At 38.5% G+C, this 24,174-nt stretch overlaps 2 protein-coding genes across 3 annotated transcripts in view; one reads left to right on the top strand and one right to left on the bottom strand.

The window, feature by feature from the left end:
- Positions 1–785: 785 nt before the first annotated feature.
- LOC100497395 (M-phase inducer phosphatase 3-like) lies at positions 786–24,173 on the bottom strand. 2 transcript variants are annotated; one of them, XM_018095775.2, is made up of 13 exons: positions 24,060–24,173; positions 21,376–21,475; positions 13,904–14,010; positions 12,651–12,702; positions 10,470–10,500; positions 10,118–10,186; positions 8,983–9,138; positions 7,230–7,301; positions 6,353–6,415; positions 4,352–4,450; positions 3,547–3,671; positions 2,606–2,717; positions 786–1,740 (listed from the first exon to the last, which is right to left on the bottom strand). In XM_018095775.2, exons 3-13 carry the CDS (start codon positions 13,923–13,925, stop codon positions 1,564–1,566), a joined length of 978 nt encoding a protein of 325 aa, XP_017951264.1. In that variant the 5' UTR covers positions 13,926–14,010; positions 21,376–21,475; positions 24,060–24,173; the 3' UTR covers positions 786–1,563. The 2 variants fall into 2 exon arrangements, with proteins under 2 accessions (XP_017951264.1, XP_012823230.1); XM_012967776.3 differs by lacking the exons at positions 21,376–21,475; positions 24,060–24,173 and adding an exon at positions 17,795–18,173.
- Positions 4,371–24,174, top strand: part of rrp12 (ribosomal RNA processing 12 homolog) — a 62,172-nt gene continuing 42,368 nt past the window's right edge. Inside the window, exon 1 of the mRNA XM_031904966.1 lies at positions 4,371–4,456. The gene's annotated coding sequence lies outside the window, so the exon portion shown is untranslated. The remainder of the gene's footprint in view (positions 4,457–24,174) is intronic.

The following is a 24,174-nucleotide window of genomic DNA, read 5'->3' as shown; positions in this document are numbered from 1 at the left end:
CCCATCCTTTTAGAATGTAAGCTCTTGCAAGCAGGTCCCTCCCCCTAGTGTCTCCGATCCTCATCCAATGTAACCGCAAACCATTTTTGTGAATTGTTTATATGTACATGTTAACTGTTATGTCTTTTGTACCCCTTCTGTAAAGCACTGTGTAAATTGATGGCACTATATAAATAATAATAATAGGAGGGCTGGTACTTTGTTCCAGAAAAGGTGTCAACCCTAGTTCCAGGTGACATGCAGTTTCTGTGACTAATTCTCCCTTATTTCACTTCAGCCATTCAGACACTGTAAAACTTTAGTGTTTGTCTTCGGACTGCATTTATATCCAATTTAGTAGCAATTTTTACATTACAGCCCCGGTAAATGATTAGCACAGTGCTTTCTAAAATGCTGCCCCTAGCAGTAGTGCAGGACTTCATTGTCTTCTTAATGGTCCTGAGTTATAGTAAATAAGCATATCTCTCTAGCCGAGTTAAATGTGCATTGAGATGGAAAGAAACTGCAGAACTGGGCTGGTGTATGTATGTTTATGGCAATAAATAGCAAATAATATATAATATAGAGTATATTCAGAATGGTACCAACAATAAAATGAAGCACCATTTTTAAACTGATACCAATGTATTACGAGATATATATATATATATAAAATGAATGGGGCAAAAACAGTAAACAGAACATGTATGAATACAAACTTAAAAAGCACCATTATGCAGTTTATATTAGTGTTTCAACTGATTGGCAGAGATACAGATTTATGCTCTTTTCAGTAAATGAAGGAATTGTTGTGTTTTTCCTTTTATTGCTGGCCTGTGTGCCTTTAAGTCTCATTAACAAATATTCAATTATGATCCAAGGTATTATTTATATGATTAATGGTGGCATTCAGACAGGAGAAGTCATATTTACAGTTTGTGTGATTTCAAATATTTTATGGTAAGAATCCCTTGTTCTGCATTCATTCATTCATACAGAGTCTTATGATCAGTAAATGGCGAAAATTGAAAGAACTGTAAATTATATTTAGCAAAATGAGATTTTCATACCCTGGACTATGGGTCTCTCTTTGCCGGCATTATTCTAGTTGAAACTTCCAGAACCTTTTCCCTGCCATTATTATTTATTGGTCCTTTGTTTTTCTCTTTATTTACTTCAGCAAAAAAATGAATCCTTCAGCTTCTGTTATAATTGGTGCTTAGTTATGTAATTTCTTTCACATGACTTATGAAACTTGTACCCCACCTCTTACAGAGCTGTCAACCAACCCCATGTCATGAGGAAGATAATGATCCACTTCTCTCTGCTCTTATAAAATATAAGGATATTAGAAGTCACCTCGGAGGGCCATGACCTGTATGAAAGCCCTTGGCCTTAAGCCTTGTGCCTTTATATAGTCATGGAACTCCTCTGTAACTTAATATCCTTATATTTTACAAAAGGGGGTACATTATTTACTATATATTTTATAACTGGAAGATATGTATTTTTAAGGTAAGCTTTCATTTACAGCACTGTAGCACTAGCCTCTCTTGCCCCTATAAGATTCTTATCATTTCCCGCCTAGTCTTTTGCTGGATCTTTCTTTAACACAGTACATTTGTTTGAATACAGAGGCTTAAACAGCTCTTTCCGGACAGTACGAATGTGGCATGTTTTGTTCTTCCGATGGTATTGCCTTAGCTGATCGCTAAAGTCCTTATGTAACATATTCACATATCCCCGTGGTTCACAGAAACCCTAGAAAAGAACAAACAAATGTAATATATGATTAACTACTTTAACTGCATTTACAGGTCCCACTCCTAACCAATAAAGGGGTTAAATGCTGAGTAGAAATTACCTTGGTGGTGGATGTGTATACTGCAGACAAAACAGGACCTTGTCATTTTTGAGCTGTAGCAGTAATCCAGAAATTAAGGGCAGGGGGTGGGGGAAACACTTTTTATTGCACTTAAAAAATGCAATAACTAACTTACTTCTTTTTAGACATATGGCCACATCAAATAGAATAATAAAGTAGAACAGAAGTCATCCACTTTGCTGTACTTTGCTCTTGTTTATTAGCCAATGTTACCACAATTAACAACGTTTTGTGGGTCAATACCTCCCTTCATATCTCTACCTGATGAAGGGAGGTACAGACCCCCTGAAACATTAGTCATTGTGGTAACACTGGCTAATAAGAGAATTGCACAGCAAAAAAGGTAAGTGCTATGTCTTCTTTTCTACTGTTTGTTTTCAGGAGGGACCACTGCAGCTGCGCTTCACTCTGCATGCAAGTTATGGGGCAGGTGGGAAGACGCCTATTCACCTCTCTTGCCTTTCCTTGGATAGACTCCCTCTATCCAATAGGCAAGCTGCTGATCTCTGCACTCCAAAAAGGAGCCCAGAGGCCTGCGCTAATGACACAGTTCTGGACACAGTGTTCAAAGTGCAAACAAATGCCTTTTTTTTTGCACTTTGTGCACTGCATTGTAAATGACACCTAATAAATAACCTTGTATGTAATGGAGAATCAAAAAAAGGGAGGTAACCTATAGAAGGGGGCCATGCACAGGTGAGTAAGAACAGGGAACATGGTGAACCAGTGCCTAGGTTGTACCTTAAATTTTTCATAGAATTCCTTATATCCTCCCTTTAAAATATAGAGTTCTGGATAGTGCAGGTGAGGATATCTGTTTGCATTTCTGTCCAAGTTTCTTAGTAAGCGGCACCTTTAATGACAAAGAAAGCACATGGCTTATAAAATGTATGGTCGACATTAAGAGGTTGTATATTTTAAATTTTGTATACAACTGTAGAAATAATACAATCTGGGTATAACAATCACTCTAATTAAAGGAAAAGGTAAAAACTAAGTAAGCTTTATCAGAAAGGACTATGCAAATACAGCCATAAGCACTCACAGAAACGCTGCAGTTTTCTTTCAAAAGAAACAGGACTTCTTGTCTGTTTGTTTTCCTGTGCCAGAGTGCACAGCTCTCTCCTCTCTTCTGCTCCCCCCTCCCTCATGAATGCTAAGAACTTCCTTCCCCCCTTAGGAATGTGTGATCTGAGCCAATCAGTAGGAAGCTTCCCCTTACAAACTGCACATGTACAGCAGTCTTAGTGCAGAAGCGAGACATTATGGGAATTTTCTTTACAGAGCTCAGCGGGTTTTTTTTCCTATGAGGCTTCTGATCATCTGAACAGGAGAAATATGGGGAGACTTAAGGGCACTATTGAGAGGACTGAAGGTATGCCTGCAGCTTAAGATTAACTCTTTATTAGCCTTTCCTTCTCCTTTAAGAAAAGTTGCTGTGCTACTCTGCAGTACCATAGATGGAGGAGAACAGAATTTAATGTAGCTGGCTAGCAATGCACCTTGCCTGAAGCACCCTTAGGGCAGAGGCACATGTAGCGCATTGTCTGCTATGTGTGCCCCTGCCCTTAAGGGCCCTGAGAGACAAGGAGAGTTACCATTTCTTTTCTTTTGAAAGGCAAGCAGAGAATACAGTCAATAGAAAATATACTGCAAATATTTAGCAAATGTATTAAGTTTACAGTTTTGGAGCTCTCTCTGAAGAGAATTCACAGTGGAAGATCAGGAGGGTTGTGCTTTTGGGATGAGTGGCGTTCTTCAGAAATGTGTCTGAGATATGCTCTTCTTTGTATAAATTGTAGGCTCCCTGAAAGCAAAAAAGGTTTTGTGCCAAAGGAAATAAATGACATGTACATTATAATACTGATGTCATGTGTACCTAATATCTAAGTTTATATACAAAATTAAAATGTCATTCCTTCTCATTGTAGATGGCAAGATAGAGTATTCTTAATGGCTGATGAAAACAGATAGCAAGACTGTAGTGTGACGGGCAGTAGTTAATTATGTAAAAGTTTAATCCCTTTAGGATGGCTGCATAAACATATGTATTATATGGCTCTTCTATTTTCCAGAACAAAAAAATGTCCTTATGGCAGCATAAAATGCAAAATCAGTGAAGCTGGTGCAAACATAAATATATATATACGCACACATTTAAAACACGATTTTGCGATTTCTGTACATATATGTAATACATGTATTAAGCTAATGTAGACTGACAATCTACAATATCCTGAAATAATAATAATAATGCTATCAATCATATAATTAATAGCATAAATATGACTGGCTTGCTGGGGTTTAAGCCCTGTTCTTTGCACCCACTGAGCAGTTCATGATCCTTAGTCACTGATAGCCATCATTTTGTAGTACATACATTTTTATCGCCTTCTTTTGCTTCTTCTGTATTCATAATTTAGTCAGGGCTAAGAAAAATATGCACTTTATACGTAATGTAATATAACAACTTTGGTGATTATATACCTTAATGTGCCCTCCAGCATATTCGTATGGATATCGACAATCCACAATTTGGTATTGCTGTACCACATCTTGATATCCTCCTCTGAGAAGCCGGGCAAGCTAAAGGTATGGCAGTAGAGAGTCAAGAGCTACATTAGGGTTATCTATGTTATTCAATAAGCTAAATCTTGGAAGAAATTATTAAATCACTGATACGTTAATTTTGAGATTTTATTAATTAAACTATTATAGATTCTTGAGACTTATCAAGCAAGTTTGAGAGTAAAAGACTGAAGTGGGAACATTGCCTTGCAATGTAACACAAAATATTGGTGGCAAAACTATCCTTTCTGGTTTATTTAATATTTAAATGTTTTTCAATAGACTTAAGGTATGGTGATCCAAATTACAGATAGAGCCCCAGGTCCCTGACATTTTTGGTTAGTTAGATTACGGTCTTAATGTTAGAGTTCTTTTTTCAGAAGTCTGATCTGACTATGATGTGCTCTTAGTTGCAAATCTGGCGCATTTGTGCCAAATATTTTCTAAGTCTGCCTTGCTGTAATTTCTGGTGTTCAGTATGTGAGTGACATGTACATGAAATTCTTGCTGCACTTACTGACACTTGTGGGAACCCTGGAGCTACTGCCTGGTCAGGAGGTGGCCCGAGGGTTCCCCTGCATCAATAGACACAGCAACTCCCCAACAGAAGGCAGGAAGGGCTATGTGTCAACAAGTGCAACTCTATGAAAGTGTGTAAATGAGAACTGTAATGTTCTGGGGATATTTTTCATGGCATAGGTCTATAAGGCAGAGGCACACAGTTTACTGGGATATAGTAAAAATAAAATACATTCTTTAGCAAAGCATTATTATTAGATAATGTAGCTATTTATTTTTATTTAATTTGCTACAGATCATAAGTGGATCTTTTGTTTACATTTATTTACTTCTTATGTACTGGGCCCAATGAGGGGCAGTGCAGTTAAGGGGAAGTGATCGGTGCGGTAAAGGAATGAGCAGTGGAAGGGTTTGCGGTGTATGGACTGAAAGGGGTGTGATGGTGCGGTAGAGCAAGCGGGAAGCAGTACTTGGTTCAACTTCATTTTTATGTGGTTTGAAATAATGACAGATATATGGTTAGCAGGCACTGAAATAATGCCTACACTTAGATACACTCCCTTGGAAGGGATTGTGGGTGTAAATGTAATTCAGTTACACTGGCATAGTTTCATTATCTATACCTGAAGAAGGGGTTTGGTGCAGTTGAAAGCAATACCAAGGCATACACCGATATTCTTGACAATTCTGCGCTTCCTAGTCCTACTGGCTGCAGTTATGGGAGAGCCTTTCCTGTTTTAGTACTATAATGCCCCTGAGCACCAGGGAAGGTACATACAGAATTTTATTGCTGAGATGGTAGTGAAAAAACCTGAATCCTGACCATGTAAAATCTGTGGGATGATTTTGAACACTGACTGTGAGCCAGGCCCAAACCCCAACATCAGCGCTCAACCTAATTAATGCTCTTGTGGTTAAATGGAATCAAATCCCAACAACAATATTCCAACATCTTACCAACAGTGGAAAACCTTCCCGGAAAAATAGCAGCTGTTACAGCTGCAATAAATGGACCAAATTCATATTAATATATTTAGTTTCTAAATAAGATGATGGAGAGGAAGGTGTTCATATTTTTTGGTATAGTGTATGAAGTGCTCTGTGATCTGCCCACGAGAACTCATCACTGTCAGTGAGCCAGTACCATATAATAAATCTGATCAGCACCACAAAGTAGATAAATTACTTTGTAAGTACATGCAGGAGTACTTGTACTAATGTATATGCCTAGTAATATATTGCCTTGTTGCTGCTTGTACATTTATCAATGAATTAAAAGCAATAATTTTCAATCAAAATATTAAAAAGATGAAGAATGATTACATAAGGTGACAGTATGGGAAATATTGATATTGTTCTGGTTATTAATAGAATGTGAATAACTTGGCAGCTTTTACTTACAGTGGTGCAGCTAATATATTTAAGCTCCTGATGTTTTCCTCTCTCCAGAGGTAAGCAATAAGCCTGTAAGGAGTTACAAAATAAAAAATTATATATATACAGAAAGAGATATGTAATAAATGCAAGAAACAAATTTTCAGAAAACTTGTATTTGCACCTCGCTCCATCCATACCTTAGAGTGCGCCTTTTAATCTGCTTAGCAACAAAATGTACCCCCTCAGCTTGTATAGCCTCTGATAGAGCTAATTAGTTTTACCTTATTCCCTATGTATTCTTGCTATTAACTTGTCTCCTTCTCTCACCCAACCCTTCTTCTATATAACCTCATTCACCTTCCTTTTTGGCTTTCTTTCCCCTTACTTCACACACATTCTTCCCTCTTCTCTGCATTCAACACACCTACTTCCCATTCATCACTGCCTAAGCATGGCTTTCTTTAAAAGGATTAAAAAAACTACAAATAATAAAAAATGAAGACCAACTGAAGATTGTCTCAGAATATTACTCTCTACTTCATACTAAAGGTTAAATTAAACGTGAACAACCCCTTTAAATTTTGTCTGACAAGCAGAAAGGGTCAAATAGACTCTGTTTAGAATCTTCTAAAGTTTATCAATAGGTGCCATATGCTGAGCACTAATGTGCCCTTTTTTTTGTGTGGCAGCATTGTGTACACTGCATTTGTATATTGTAACTGTAGATTCTATCTGGTTGTGTGACTGTAAACATGCATGCACCGCTCCTAGTATTTAAGGCAAGGCAAGGTTGCTTTTCTAATGGTAGTCTGGGCTGCAGTCTTATTCGGGTTCATGTTTCATTCACTTCATTCATATTGCATATGTATTAAACCTAACAATGTTTAATTGGTCAACTTACTTTGGAAAAGTCTCCAATAAGATGATCATCTTCAGTCTGCGCTGCATGAAACTGAGGGCTAATACCATTCACCTAAATGAAACAGAATGAAAGATTATTTGACATGTATAACAACAGTTTGTATTTTCCATTGGCATCAATTTTACTCTACTTACATTTGATTAAAAGAGTACTTCGTGTAGATATTTGACAATTAAAGGAAACCTATACCCCCAAAATGAATACTTAACCAACAGATTATATTAAGTGACCTATTAAAGAATCTCACCAAACTGTAATATATATAATCAGTAAATATTGCCTTTTTACATCCTTTCCATTGATCCACCATTTTGTGATGGGGTGTGTGCTCCCTCAGAGATCACATGACCAGAAATAATACAGCTTTAACCGTCACAGTAAGAAGTGTTGAAGCAAAAGACAGAACTCTGTAACTAAGTCTGTAGAATTAGGATAAAGTATATGCAACAGTCAGGTGGTCATTTCTTTTTTATATGAATCAAGAGCAAGTGCTTCAAATCACCCAAAGTACAAAAATGCATTAAAAATACACTACAAGTGCAGGTAGACTCATCTTGTAAAATACAGGGTCTCAAAAACACTCCACATCAACCAACAAGAATTTTCGGATCTACATTAGTCCAAACACTAGGTTAGACCCCTTTGTTTCTGACCGACACAGCCAGAGGGTCTACAAGGGGCAAGTGTCTTCAGCCCCCTATTGCTGAAAGGCTAGGGGGTCCCTTTAACCCCCACCAGAAGGTCTACAAGAGTAGAAAGAAAAAAACAGATGTCCAGGGAAGTCCCAACAACTCTTGTGCCCATGGTTGGGCTGGGTTCAGTGGGGGGGTTCATTGTTCAGCAGAACAATGGGAAGGCAGCAAGATGGCAGCTCCTAGTAGATATCAGAATAGCACTCAATAGTAAGAAATCCAAGTCCAGCTTGGGATTCTTCCAGTTTCTCCAGTAGGAGAAACAATAGGTTACCTGAAAGCAGTTCTAATGTGTAGCACTGGCTCCTTCTGAAAGCTCAGACACAATGCATGCAGATGATGGCACCTACACACCTACAACTACACACCAATATTACAACTAAAAAAAAAAATACAGCTGTTTTAAGTAGTTTCCTGCTGCAGCTCTAGCTCAGATCACACATTCTCAAAGGAGGTGGGAGCAGGAGAAGAGAGAGAGAAGAGCTGTGCAGGCTCTGGCTCTGGAATGAATGATTTTTCTGAGAGAGGAAGTCAGATACCCTAAGAACATCTTTACAAAAAATGAGACAAGAAATCCTGTGTTTCTTTTGATAGAGGACTCAGTGAAGCTTTTCGTTGAGTGCTTATGGCTGTATTTACATAGACCTTTCTGATAAAGCTTACTTAGTTTTTACCTTTCCTTCTCCTTTAAGAAAATAAGAGTTTTTAATTTGTAGTATTTATTAAGCTGTGCTCGTTTCAGATGCACAAAATCTAATGATATATCATGACCCTGGGAAACCCAAGGGCACAGTCAGAATGGTGTGTGTTGTTTCCTAAACTGTTTACCTGTAAACATGCATTCTTGTCAAAACAAATACTTGCATATAGTCCTGTTACCTCAGGAACATGCTGTGCTTTGACCAGCTATAACTCTGAAACTTCTCCTCAGTTACATTGTAATGCAGCACCAAAGGCAGAAAAGGCAGGTAGATTTCCTGTTAGGCAAGGAGCCATCTGGTATGAATACACAGTAAATGCCAAAATCCTTTTCTACTTACAAAAGGTCTCTTGTTTTCTGGTCCTTTCTTCCCGTATCTTTTGTTGTTGCCCCCCTTTGCTAATTGCTTCACTTTGGCTTTCTCACATTGTTGCCTGGGTTGCTCATTAATGTGTTCCATGCTATCAAACAAGTCTGAGAGCTTCATTCGGGATTTCTTTTTGGAAATAAAACAGAAATAAAAATGGTACAATAGGATCCTTATGTAAGTATTAAGAGATTGTATCCTAAGTAATAAAAGTATTTCCAGGAGGTGGATGGCATATACCATCCTTTAGCATGCCCCTAGCTTGTGCATCACCTGCATATGTAAGCAAGGCACTAAAGTGCTTTGTAAGTACAGGTTTGTTATCCAGAATCCTCGGTACCCGGGGTTTTGAAGGCTTCCAACAGGAAGCCTTCAATAAGGGTTAGTCATCCTATTTAGGATCAAGTATAAGGTACTGTTTTATTATTACAGAAAAAAGGGAATTTTTTTGAACATTTTGAATTATTTAATTAAAATGGAGTCTATAGGAGATAGCCTTCCTGTAATTCTGAGCTTTCTGGATAATGGCTTTCCAGATAACAGATCACATGCCTGAACCACCTGCCATTAAAGCTCCTGTAATTGCACCTAGCACTTTGTAAATTACCTATGTCAGAAAGATATAGATGTTTAACTCAAGTTGGTTTCTCGCCAGAAGCAGGAACAGCAGTGCTCACAGCAGAAACAAATACCTAGGGAAACTGCATTGTGTGCCCTTGGTATGTAAAGGGCTGGGTGGCCTTCTGCTCCAGTTGGACAACATATTGTGCTTACACTTCAGAGTTTGGCAGAGAAGGTATTTGTCCCTGGCTGACAGAACCTGTCTTTTGTAAGGCAACTCATTATATACTAATACTGTTGTGTTTTTGTAACCATTTGCAAATTTACATTTTTAGCTGGTTCCCTGCCTTTTAGCATTACACTGTGTCCCTCAGGCCTACAGATAGGTAGGTAGATAGATAGGTCTGATAGTGGTCCTATTCTATTCTTCAAATGGGTAAAAAGTGGAATGAACTCTTCAATATAGAAAAAGAATTCATTGTCCCAAATCTGTCCCTGACCAGTACAGAAGTCCACCCAGCTCTTTAAAATAAATACTTGCATTTACCTTTTGTATTCCTGGTTGAGCTGCATTTTCATCATGTTGTCTCATCTGTACTCTTCTAGTGGTTTTTTTCTTTAAACCAAAAAAAGCTGCGTTAGAATATACACATTCTTGTTTTAAAAAGCTCCAAATCGATATGAACTGTCATGGTGCATGAACCTCCTTTTATGTTATTATTTTATATAATATATATATTTCCTTAGTTTTCTCTGCAGTTGTAAATGCTTCATATTTGATATTATAGAAGAAATAGCACTGCAGTCACTGGACCCTACCTATTTCAGTTCAACAACAGGTGAAATTTGCAAGTTAGCCCTTTGTTATCATTTAAATATTACAGCTTGGGGGCACTCACCGGCTGAATCTTTGGTCCATAGGATGAGTCACTGTAGAAATAAAGATAATTATGTAAGAAGAAAAATAGTGCTAATATGGGTTGTGTTTAATTACTTAAGTCTGTTATTTTTTAGAAATGTATTTCCTCAAATTAGGAGCCTATATCATTTAGCTGCACATAATGAGTGTATAACAGTCATCATCACTCTATGCTAAACACTCTATTTATACAGTACTTATGACTATCCAGCACCTTCATAAGTATCTGGGTAGATGAGGATAATTGACACTAATATGGCAGCAGCAAAGCCTCTTTATATGAGCATGAGTATGTCAACTGACACAAAACAACCCCTGAATAGAGAAATTCCTATAAACTTTGGGGGCATATTTATCAAAGGATGAAAGTAGAAATTACAAGAATCTACCAGAATTAAGTTTTGTCACTCTCTATTCACTTGTATGAAAGGGAGAGTTTATTCAGGATGAAAGGGAGAGTTTATTAATATGTACTTAAAATCCCATGTAAGTGAATTATGCTGCTCAGTCTGGTGTCACAAGACCTTGACACGTTAAGTGGAACTGCTAGGAAGTTGATCTAAAATACACTTATTGTATTTTGAAATAGTTCAGGGACTCCACAAAGACTCTGGCCCACAGGGAATCTTGAAACTGGGACAAACCACCAGGGCCAGATTAAGGGCAAGGGCAGTTTCACTAAAACAGCTGGAGGGTCACAGGCCAGACAGACGTACTGCACTGACAATGGACTCCTCTAACATAATCTCACACAGAGAATATGCAGTCCATTTTAATCAAATAGACTCCATTTTAATCAAATAATTACAATTTTAAAAATTGTATTTCCTTTTTCTTTGTAATAATAAAACAATACCTTGTACTTGATCCCAACTAAACTGTATGAATCCAGATTACAGAAAGATCCCTTATTTTGCAAACCCCAGGTCCCTAGCATACCAGAGAACAAAACCCATACCTGTACATGCATCTTTACATGCTGCTCTATACCTGCACCATGTTCCAATACACAGATTGCTTCAGAATAATGTCCAAAGTACAAGCCACATAGACAAAAGGAATTCCTGGAATTAACACTGAAGAAGTATCACTTCAAGGGCTCTCTTTTCCTATTGGCCCTACACATGGCACTAACTTACACCAAATGAATCTCAAGCTACGGTTGTTTCTAGAATTGACATTCCATTGATTTCCAGCAAAACATATACACAATTTGCACCAGTTTTAAAAGCTATTTAGTGAACACCCTCAATTATATAACAATTCTGGAAGATAATGGGTGAGCCAGGAGACTGAAAAAAAAGGAAATTACAAATATACTGGCAAGTATATTGTGGATATGTTGGTAACATTGGGTGGCAACCCTAAAAGGCACCAACCCTGGTAGTTGGCCCTCAGGTGTCCTACAGTATATAGGAAACATGACCATGGCACTCATTAATTCACACTTCATTCCAACATTTGAATTGTCTGTGGTTTAATGTCCACAACAAACTGCAAGCACTGGTACTTACTTGCAGATGTATCTGAAGTATCTTCCCTGTGACACTTCTCAGTCATGTGGGACATAGGGCTAGCTTGCCAGAAGGGGAAATTTTGTGTTTGCATTTTATTTAGAAGCATCCCAAAACTACATATGGCAAGTTTCAAACTGATCCATACCAATCCGTAATGGTTAAATTTTTTTGTTTTCAAAAGCTCCACTGTCTGCTCTTGGACATTATTAGTAGTATTAAGATGCATTCCTAAAGGGATAACATATTCCTCTGTTCTGTACAGGAAAAAGGGTCATACCTGAGGGGTACAGACTACAAACAAATGCAGATAGACACAAGGCTAAGAGAGTCCCTGTTTATTAAAGCTTGCAATCTAATGCTTTCCATATACAATATGAAGACATCTAAAGAAAGTTGTTAATAGCACACACAGCATTCTGGGAATACCTGCCCAATTTTTACTGCTTGCTCTCCCTTGTAGAACTTACAACAGCAATAGCTGTATGTTACAGAATTGTATTTTTAACCTCTTCTTTACTTTTCTGCTGGGTAAAATAAGTCCATGATCTTCAGAACATAGAGTATGACATAAAACCATCCTACCACAGGGAGTTCCTCTGCAATGCATAATGACAAAGTGTTGCTTTCACAAACCAATATATTACCTTGATTTAATGATGTCTGTATCCGGCCTTGGTGTAGATAAATTCAGAAGACCTTCAAATGTATAAAACAAATTATTTATATAGGTAATAATGCAGGAGGTGGTAGCAATATACATTATGAATGACATGTAATTGTTAGCAAGGATGTCTTCATTCACAAGAACCATATAATTCACAATACCATAAAAGAATATCTAAATCTTTTTCCAAAAGTGATCATCGTCAAGTTGAAGGTGTACGTAGCAAACAGGTAACAGGCTTAGGGGCATATTTATTATAGTGTGTAAGCCATTATATAATATAATAAATATGCCCCATAGTCAGCATAAAAGGAAGGTTGATTGAGTAACAGGCAAGGAGAGCAGAAGAAGTTAGCAAATGCAGAATAATGGTGATACCCAATGCAACAGAGCTAAAATGTCTAATACAGAAATAGAAAATGAGAAGTAGAACCATGGATGGCAGTGAAATAATAAACTATAAACAAATAAATAAATAATAAACTAAAGTAGCAAAGCAGAACTGGGTTTCTAGTCTAGTTTTATTTTTTAGACATATACAGGCTTATTTACTATCACAAACCACTTCTTTAAAAAAAAAAAAAAAAGTGGGCCAGTCAAAGAATCATCTAATAGAGCGCTTGTATCATTTATATTTCTGCAATATTCCAATTTGACATCTATGCCTGCTTTTCTGAATAGGGCTCAAGGGACAGCAAATTCTGACACAAGGGCAACCTATACCTTACCTGCATGTCTCTTCCATAGGCACTCCTACTTGTAGCAGCTCAGTTCTGTGCAAACAGTGTTGCCACTTGGGAATTAATCAAAAAAATGCATCACCCAATATCAAGATGGTGCAAGTTTTGAGCCTGACAAATCACATACAATTGTTTGTATAAATGCAATTATGCTAGAATTTTTGGAACACTGCACTGTGAATAAAAAAACATGGTGAACTGCCCTGGATTTTGCAATTTTTAGAAAATAGTCACCCTTCCTACTGACCCCTTCTTGGTGGTGGGTGAATATGAAGAATGAAAACATCGCAAAGTATACTGCCTGCCTGGATTATAGGAAAGGCAAGCAATATTTGGAGTGTTTTGGAAGACTTTATATAGAAAAGTATTTATTGGAAAAACTGCCAATTTAGTTTATATCTGATTTGCAATTGTGGATAGGAGTTTGTACCAGTAAGAGGGTTCTCAACATACCCCTTAATCCTGATTTAAAACAAGAAGTGTTTGTTCTGACCTGCAAAATGTTTTGTTTCCATGGAGGCCTGAGGCTGGTTGTTTGGCTCGGTGGGGCTTGGATTCTGAGAATCGGGAGACAGCTTCAGCCTTCGCCTTGGAGAGATTCTGGAGAGCACATAATGAATTATTTACAAACATCTCTTGGCTTGGAGATGCTGTTTGTCATTCAGATGGTGTTACTGACATTTCTCGTTAGGATAATCGATTTATTATGTTATTTATGAAGCAAATGTTTTGAGTTTTGTAATTATAATCAATAGGAAGTTCATACTTCTATGTTACTAATGTCTAATGCCCCAGCCCCCTTGCTAGCAGTACTGTGCCCCTTTAACACCCTACTGCTGGGGCCATATCAGCAGAGTTAATACCTTGGAGATTAATGAGATTTTTAATTGATTATAATTACAGAAAGGGTTTGCTTTATATAAACTATTTCATTCACAATAGACTCTTTTTATACTAAACTGTCATTCAGAACATATGAGTGCTTTGGAAATAACCAGGCACAGTAGCTCCCAAACACAGATTTTCGTTACAAAAAAGTAGCAAATATGTTTACATGAAACATTTCCTGCAAATCCATTTTCTTTGTATATTGTATAATGGAACAATATGTAAATGGTAAGTCACAAAACAATTCTAAGTTGCTATAATGGGCCTTTTATGGCTGAAAGTGTTTTGTGCTAAGTTCAACTTCAGATGCAAATTGCCATGTATTATACCCTTAATATAACATTTTCCAGCATAACTGTGGTCATGTGGGTAGCTGGCCCATATCTATGTTGTAGCTCGCATCCTTCCTAGCTACACTCAGGTGATCCCAATGGTGGCCAATAACAAGGGCAACCATTTGGGAGTTTATCTTTGAAAACAAGCAAGTCGCAGGTAAAATGTAGTCCCTGTGTAAAATGTGTAATGTAGAATACTTAAAGAAAAAGCAAAGTTACAACGTTAGGCACCACCTAGTGATTGTAATCGCTTACCCCCCGGCTGGTGCTCCTGTTAGAAGAAAACTGCACTGGCCGGGTTGTATGCAATGAAGCGATTCTCTTACTTTGTTGCTCTTCACCCATACACAGTGGAGTGAAAAGCCGAACTTTAACAAAAAAGGCCAGATTTTCACTCAACTGCGTATGTGTGGGTCCAGGGATCTTGTCAAAAGGAGAAGGAATGAAGAGGATCACTTGCGTGCATTTACCCCTGACCGGTGCAGTTTTCAGGTAGGCAATTATATTTGCCACCCCCCAGTCATTTAGCCTTTCCTTTAATGAATCAGATAAAAGTCAGTGTAGGACTGGCCAGATCAGGGATGACTGACGTAGTTGGCCAGCTTGAATATATTGCAATATATGGACAAACAATCCCTGTTTTGCTTAAAGGGGAGGGCATTTCTTAGTAGCTTAATGCACAGAATGTCTTAATGTCCTGTATATATTGATAATGGGTAAGTGCAAAGGACCTATTTTGTCTGCACATGGGTAGTTTAACCCCTGGGGTTGCAGTGGTCATAATGAACACCATTGCGCATCATTGACGCAAATAAAGTTGTGGCTTTTAGAGTTGGGGTGCTTCACTTCCGATTCTCTGCCTTAAAATGATTCTATAAGTGCAAGTCTTGTGTGTTTATTGATGCAGCCCACTGTGGGAACTTTGCAATTACCTCTAAATTCAGGGTGGTGGTAGCTCCAGGGTTCCTTTGTGTCAATAAGTGTGCTTGTTCGACGAACTCAACTATACAGAAGTGCAAGGAGCATGTTTGTGTGCAAGTCCCTTTAATGAATAGTGACAATACATGCAACACTCCATTTTAGCTGGCTGTGCTTGTGGCTCTGTTTGTAAATAACCCCTCTGAACTCAATTTATGATTTGATGAACATAGTAAGCTAGATTATATATATATATATATATATATAGTATAAAAAAGACCAGCAACTCCGGGATTTCTTGTGAAAAATCAAAACATATATTCAAAGTAGCATAAACAGCCGACGTAACGTTTCGGTCCCCATCGGGACCTTTCTCAGGGCATCCATGCCTTGTAACACACATCTTTAAATCACCAAAAACCAGTAAATCAATAGGAAGTGACATCACAGTGTACTGCCATAAAGTGGCTGAAGCCATAAAGCAAGTGAAAGTGCTGAAAAGTGCTGTAAAGTGTTCAGTGCTAGGCAACATCAGCCTAATAAAGTGTTAAGCAGCACCCTTGGAACCCTTTACCGAGCACCCGAGGTATGTTATGTAGCGGTGTGCCATCCTTTGTTTATATATATATATATATATATATAGAAACGAGTTGCTGGAAAGCTGCACACCATAAGAGCAAGATAATACCTGGGTGCCAGTGCTGAAAGCGTAGATACACAGGGTTGGAATGACAGCACACGCAGGATGTTTTTCAAGAAGAATCACAGAGGTTTAGATAAATAAATGTGAGGCTTTATTCAGTCCGACGTTTCAGTTCCTATCTGGAACTTTCATCAGGGACACTGTCCCTGATGAAAGTTCCAGATAGGAACTGAAACGTCGGACTGAATAAAGCCTCACATTTATTTATCTAAACCTCTGTGATTCTTCTTGAAAAACATCCTGCGTGTGCTGTCATTCCAACCCTGTGTATATATATATATATATATATATATATATATATATAAATAGGGGACCAGCACTCCAAAATCCATGAACAATCAAATCTTTTCTTTCTCCCCCCTGGGGACTTTTGGAGTGCCGGTAGCCTATTTTGATATAATTAATATTGACTGAGCACCCGGATATTGAATATTTAATTGTTATCACTTTGTGAAGCTTCTATACAGGGGTTGTGGTAAGTGGTGTGTGGGATGTGTGTATGTGTATGATGTTCTCTCTAGCAATCTGGTTGCTCTGCATGTACATATGGCTGCTGGGCTTTCAACTCACTGTTGGATTTCTCTTGTATCATGGTCTCTATGGCAACAAGCTTTCGCTGATGCGTATCACTGTGTGCCATCACTGGTCTTCCAAACAGACCCCCTACTGCAAAATCTATGGCATTGCCTCCAGCTGTCTATCTGTCTGTCTATTTGTCTCTCTATCTGTCTATCTATCCAGTCTCTATATATCTAACCCATTTGGAAATTAAAGCATCTCTTTTTTTACATTGCGGGCTTCAAACATCAAAAACATAAGTACAATGGTCCTTTTTCCTTAAATAAATACGCTCCATAAATTCTATGAATTTGTAAAAAACTATGACCTCTATAGAAATATGTACGTTACAAGCTTTAAGGGGTGCTTTAACTTTTAGTATGCTATAGAATGTCATTTTCCTAGCAGTTTTTGCAAATGGTAATCATTATTTATTTTTTATAGTTTTTGAATTCTTTGTCTGCCTCTTTCCAGCTTTTAAATGGGGGTCACTGACCCAAATATCTATTGCTTTCTAAAGGTACAATTTTATTGTTATTCTTAATTTTTTAGTAGTTACTTTCCTATTCAGTCCCTCTCCTATTCATATTTCAGTGTCCCATTCTAACCACTGCCTGGTTGCTAGGGTAAATAAGACCCTAGTAACCATATAACTGCTGAAATACCAAACAGGAGAGCTGCTGAACAGAAAGGTTAAAAAACTGAAAAACCACAAAAAAATTAAGAACAATAGCAAATTGTCTCAGAATATCAATATCTTCATCATACTAAAGGTAAACTACCCCTATAATTCAGTGGTCCCATATTTGCGGCTGATTTTTTTTCCGATGGCTGAATTCTGCATAATGCATGAAATATATAAAGCCAATCAGTACCATGGCTAATACTAAATATGCAGCTCTGGCATTTGATGTCAGGCAATACTATAAATCCCAGTGCAATCAGTGCTGCTTGAGGCTGACAGAAGAGAATAATACATTACCTGTGCTCACAATTCAGAAGTCTCATGCTGCCAGATAAAGAGGTGACCGGTGACAGGCCAAGGTCTGGGGAAAAGGTTAGCACTTCATCCAGGCTGCTATCTGAATTCTCATTTCTCCAGCTGATATATTCGGAGTTACCCTCATTAAGTAACTCTGGGGCTCCCACAAAACACGACATCCTGCTGCCAAATCTGCGTAATCTCAATGGCTAAATTGGTTCATTCAGATGCACCATTATAACCAGTCCTATCTGAGTTACAGCTGCATCCTTCCAAAGGGTTTGATTTACTCCTATTTGAAAGTCCCTCTCTGACAGCTCCCAGTCCCTGCCCATGGTGACAGTAGCTACAACAAGCAGTGCAGGGAACAGCTGATTAGCCACTAGGCTGGATACCAGGTCGCTTGCTGAAGCTCCCAGCCTTGCTGAGCCTGTTTGGGGGAGGGGATTAAGGAAACTATAACGGTACTGTGGCATCATGTAATCCATAGCGTCCCTACTCCTGCTCTCAATGGTGCCTGGGGGCAGTATTCCTACAGTTAATGACAGATTTTCTACATTGGCAACAACAAACCAGCAGCCCTCCAGCTGTAAGAAACTGCAACTCCCAGCATCTCTTGCCTGCAACAGCAGAAATCAGACAGCTCAGCAGGGCAGGTCCTTAAAAGGAAAATATACCCTATTTATGCACTGTGCACATTTTTGTGCTTTAGTACGTGGGAAATGATAAGCAAGGGGCTTTTTAGTACAGTTACTTTTGCATAAATATTCACACTAACGGAGGTCCATAACAGAGATATTCTCCAAGACTTAATAAACACAGTAACCCTATCTGGGTTGCCAAGAAACGTAAGAGCCCTTGCTCATGTATAAACAAGTGGTAGAACTGAGACATGGAATATTGTGCATTTATATCTTACTCTTACATGGGATCATGTAATAAAATCTAACCGGTGTACAGTAATTGCTACCTGGTGACTGTTATCAAGTTGTATACTTTCAATTTCCTGCCTCCCTCCCCACAAAAAAAATCTTTGCCTTCCCACTCCACATCATGTTATTGTGACACCCTCTGAGACCCACAAGCAATGGATTTAATGCATAACACATTCTGGACCCCCCTGTCCTCCCGAGCCCCCCTGCAATCACAGGGTCTGCTGAGAAGTAGTTATGGCAATCACCCTGGGGCAATCTTTTTATTCTACTTAAAGGAGACATATCCTATAAAAATTATGAATGTACCAATGAATTGTTCTCCTCTAGATATAGAAGGATTGTGCTTAAAAAAGTTGTGTTTCTAACTGATTTATTGAGAAATTCCCCCAAAACCCCACTAGTCCCGCCCATCTGTTCCACTTCCTGTTGGCTGAATTCTCTGGATGTGCAGGGGAGCCGCCGGCTCTCAGTACACAGCACTGTAGGATAGGAACCAATCAGCAGCTAGGCTGACCTGATAGGAAACTGAAGCCTGTCTTTGCTTGTGTGAGTGCAAAGCTGTGATTGGCTCTCCCCCTCCTACTGTGCTTCATGCTGGGACAGTTAGGACATGCCCACCCTTCATTTCAAACACAGACAGAGAACTGATAGAATCTATAGGGAGCTCCAATAAAGGGGCCATTTTTACAGATAGGATTAATTTTTAGCACAAAGTGAAACCAGCACCATATATTATTCATAATTGCCTACAAAATTAGGGTTTTTCCATTTATCCAATATGTCTCATTTAAAACAAGTGACAAATTTTTCAGTTTGCCATTTATACAACCAGGGCATATACAACCCTGCAACCACATGCCATAATATATTGGACATCTGTAGAATAAATATGAACCAAGGATAAAACATTAATACCAATTGTCTTAGAATACCACTGACCTACCCCTGTTTACCCCTACCACTGTTTAGTCTGTGTTACTGACAGAATGCATTCTGCAAAAAATATCTATTTGACCCATTAAAGCAAAGCTCCCAACAAGTTACATAGTGCAGAATTGCCCCTGCACGTCTGTTGATTGGAGATTACAGTGTGAAATATCTACCATGTGCACACACTACAGTCAGTTTCATCGGGAACCAGTTAACCTGCCTGTCTGTAAACCCACTCAATACAATATGTCTACCGTGTGTATCTTCAGAGTCCTATACTAATAAACTCATTGGCGAATCAGTTGTGTTCAGTTTGGCAAAATGGACACAACTGCACAAGCACTTTGTTGCAAATTGTGCCCAGTTGTGCCAAAGCATCATTTCTGGTTTTATAAGCAACTGACCATGGGGAAAAGGGCAAGTTTCCCACTGTGTTTGCGGATGTATAATTTGCATCTCAATACCTTGATTCTACTAAAAATAATTTAAACATTAAATAAACCCAATATGATTGTTTTGCCTCCAATAAGGATTAATGATATTTTAATTGGGATCAAATACAAGGTACTGTTTTATTATTTCAAACCAAAAACAAAGGGTGACTGGATGCACTGCTCATATTCCAAAAAGTGCCTGGAAAATACCTAATTAGCACAGTACTTAGACTATATACAATACTCAAAAACCTTTACTTGTGGCCCAAATAGAAACATAGAGCACAAATGGAGCCTTAATTCAACCCTCTTCAGGTTTCCACTATTAAAATGCTTTTATTCGTAAGGTGCAGTTGAACAAAACACTATATAATACAACAATAAAAACACATTAGGAAAATGAATTTTCATCGCTGTATGCCTACTTCATGACTAAAATACAACTATAACTCCCTTTAACTGTCCAGGAATCCATGTGTGCAAATTAGTTCATGATAAAATTAATTACTGAAACTACAATTGGCAATAAGCACACCGCAGTTTTGAGAAAGGTTCAGATTCTACACCACTTCACTTCTCAATTATTAAGCATATAACACCTCCCAAAAGCGTGGAGTGAATCAGTCTTGTAATGTGCAATAATATCTCCCTTTTTTTGTCCAAAAATGAATGTGTGCAAATCAGTCCTTAGTAAAATATGTTACTGCCACACTACATTTAGCAAATGAGCACACCACAGATCTTAAAGGGTTGGTTCTCTGCTCTGTGAAGCTACATTTTAATTGTTACTTTATAAAACTTATTTTTCCTATTCAGTCTTTTATTTAAACCACACCCAGGTTCCTAAGATAATTTGGATCCTAGCAACTACATAGCTGCTGAAACTTCTAGCTGGAGAACTGCCAAAAAAAACTGAAATAATTAAAAAACTTCAAATAAAAGATGATGACCAATTGCAAATTGTCTCCGAATATTACTCTCTACATCATACTAAAAGTTAACTCAAAGGTGGACAACCCCTTTAAAATATTCAGATAATACATTGCTTCACTTGCTCATAATCAAGCGAATAATATTTCCCAAAGGGGGTAGAGTAAGTCAGCCTAAAAATGTGCAAACATCAATTGTTGCATTTAAATAGTCATGCAACTTTACTCACAAATCATAGAATATAGTCCAAATGCCTCTCATGGTGTTCGGGGGACCTGCATGCACGTTTCTTTGCCACACATGATGCCCCCAGATAGCAGTACTTTTCTAGCGCTTTTTAGTTTATGCTTACAAAAAATATGCGGCTAGTGGTGGTTCTCCTTTTCCAAAATGTCAATGCACGATTCACCCCTCGGCGGGCATCTTCCGGGCCCAGGTAACAGATTCCATACCTGTATTACATATATAACATATAACATATAAGTTTTTACATAATTATCACATATAAAGTAATTACATTTAAAAAGTTACATACTTCCTAAAAGAAATGTGATTTTGTCACAAATTTCAAGATTTTTCTATTAATTATGTATTTTACTTGATGGACATATTGTCATTTAGAAATCTTTACAATGGAGATATTTTTGAGACACAAAAATAATGACATACTTATACCTTAATAATTATAAAATCCAGAAACCCTAATATGAGTGTATTTAAAATGTCAACATAAAAAAAAATCTTCAGCACACCACTTACATACATGTTCTCAAAGGGTGCTTAACTTCCACAGCCGCTCCCAAGCCTTTTTTCCATGTATATTTGCAAAGGGGAAGAAGCACACCAGTGTGTCGGCAATGCCTTTAAATCATTTATTTGTAGAAATGAACAAACAGCACAAGCTTTCGGGGGTGACCCCTTGCACCTGAAGAAGGGGTCACCCCCGAAAGCTTGTGCTGTTTGTTAATTTCTGCAAATAAATAATTTAAAGGCATTACCGACACACTGGTGTGCTTCTTCCCCTTTGCAAAGATACATGTATTTAAAATGTCCTCACATATGAAAATAAAATATGCATAAACAGGAGAAATGTCACATCAAATATACATACAGCATATGGCTTAACAGTATTTCAGTGAGCCCCATTACTTGCTGATCCAGCTGCTACTATAGGTGCAATAAAAAGAAAAAAAAAAGCATTGCTTTCTGAACAGGCGTAAAATCACTGGAACTCCTACAGAATTTCACCCAATACTTTTTTGGAATGTAATTGCGCTCAGCTACTGGCATTGCCATTTATGCTCAGTTATATAAAACTAAGGCATTTGCTGTGTCACTAAATCCAGTGACACATTCTTCTTTTCATATATTCTTCCTCATTTTCTCTTACTCTTCATGACTCTTACTGGGTCACCCCATATCTCTCTTCCTGTCTCTTTCCACCCTAACTGGGAGGCCAGGCCATTGCTGATTACTTCACCCCATCAGAGTTCGCCCTCTCTGTCTCAATGACATCCATGTATCTCTCTTTCTCTCTCTGTCACTCAAGGTTTCTCAACCTGTGGGTCGGGACCACTTTGGGGGTCGAACGACCCTTTCACAGGGGTTGCCAAAGCCCATCAGAAAACACATATTTCCGATGGTCTTGGGTTGGGGGTCACCACAACATGAGGAACTGTTTAAAGGGTCGTGGCATTAGGAAGGTTGAGAACAACTGCTCTACAGGTTTCTATGAACGTCCTTTCTCCATATATCTTATTGTTCCTCCCTAGGTATCTCTCTTCATACATCTCCCTTTCCACCAGATATCTCTCACTATCCAGTAAGATAGTGTCCATGTGACTCACCACCGCTCCATCACCACCACCGATCCCCTGCAGTTTTCTCTCTCCATATACCATAGTTACCCATAAGTGTCCATCTCTTGTATGTGACTGTCACTTCTTTAGCAGAATTTTAATAAAAACTGAGCAACTAAAGATGGGCATCAATGGGAGGAAAACATCTGGCAGCAAGAACTTTTGGCCTGTGTAGTTGGCCCTCAAAATATCTGGCTGTATGTCCATAAAGCTGGCCATACAGGCTATTAAAGCTGCAAAGTTGGAGCAAGTTGTCACCTTAATTGTTAAAATGACAGTTTTCTATTTAGTATTACCCAATAGCACATACTACTAAAAAAGTATAGTTTTATGAAAATGGTTTATTTAAATGAAGCAGGGCTTTACATATGAGCTGTTTAAAGGAGAAGGAAAGGCAAAGTCACTTGGGGGTGCCAAAATGTTAGGCACCCCCAAGTGACTTAAATCGCCTACCTTGTACCCCGGGCTGGTGCCCCTGTTAGGAGAAAACAGCACCGGCCCGGGGTACCTGTCGAGAGCGCTTCCTCCTTCCTACTCGCGCTGCTGCCGAATGTCCCAGACAATCGCATGCACAGTAGAGTGAAAAGCCGACTTCTCTGTTAAAGCTTGGCTTATCACTGCGCATGCACGCGCGGCGAGACAGGAAGTAGGAAGCGCTGCTGCTACCCTGGGCTAGTGCTGTTCTCTCCTAACAGGGGCACCAGCCCGGGGTAAAAGGTAGGCAATTGAAGTCACTTGGGGGTGCCTAACATTTTGGCACTTTGCCTTTCCTTCTCCTTTAATGCAATATATTTTTATAGAGACCAACATTGTTTGGGGGTCTCAGCAATCAATCAATATCAAAATCAGTATCAGCAACTAGGCATGTTGGCTTGTGTATTGGGCCCTCCACTAAACAGCTGTGAGCCCGTAACTCTGGCAATGCGAGGCTGATAAAAGCAACCAACGTAGCCCACCCAGAATTCCTGTTCAATTTATAGCTGGAAGGACAAAGATCACACTGGCTGCTGATATAGCCCTCTCCTTACAGATGTCTGTAGGTGCCTGTAATGATCCAATAGCTGGCCTGGGGTGGCCAAATCAGGTACAGAGACACTTATTCAGTGACTGAGCGGATCTTACTGTGTAAAGTCAGAAACTGGAAATTATTTTAAAATGTTGGCAACTTGAATTATACCTCCCCCAAACTTGCTCACAATCCTCAAGGACCAGGCCTCTAAAGTCATCAACTACAATTCCTATCAGAATTCCTTAGATAGTAAGCTCTACAGGAGAGCCACATAAATCTCCTC

This window comes from Xenopus tropicalis, chromosome 7 (genome assembly GCF_000004195.4).
Source record: "Xenopus tropicalis strain Nigerian chromosome 7, UCB_Xtro_10.0, whole genome shotgun sequence".
Lineage (NCBI taxonomy): Eukaryota > Metazoa > Chordata > Amphibia > Anura > Pipidae > Xenopus > Xenopus tropicalis.
This window is presented reverse-complemented; position numbering and strand designations above follow the sequence as displayed.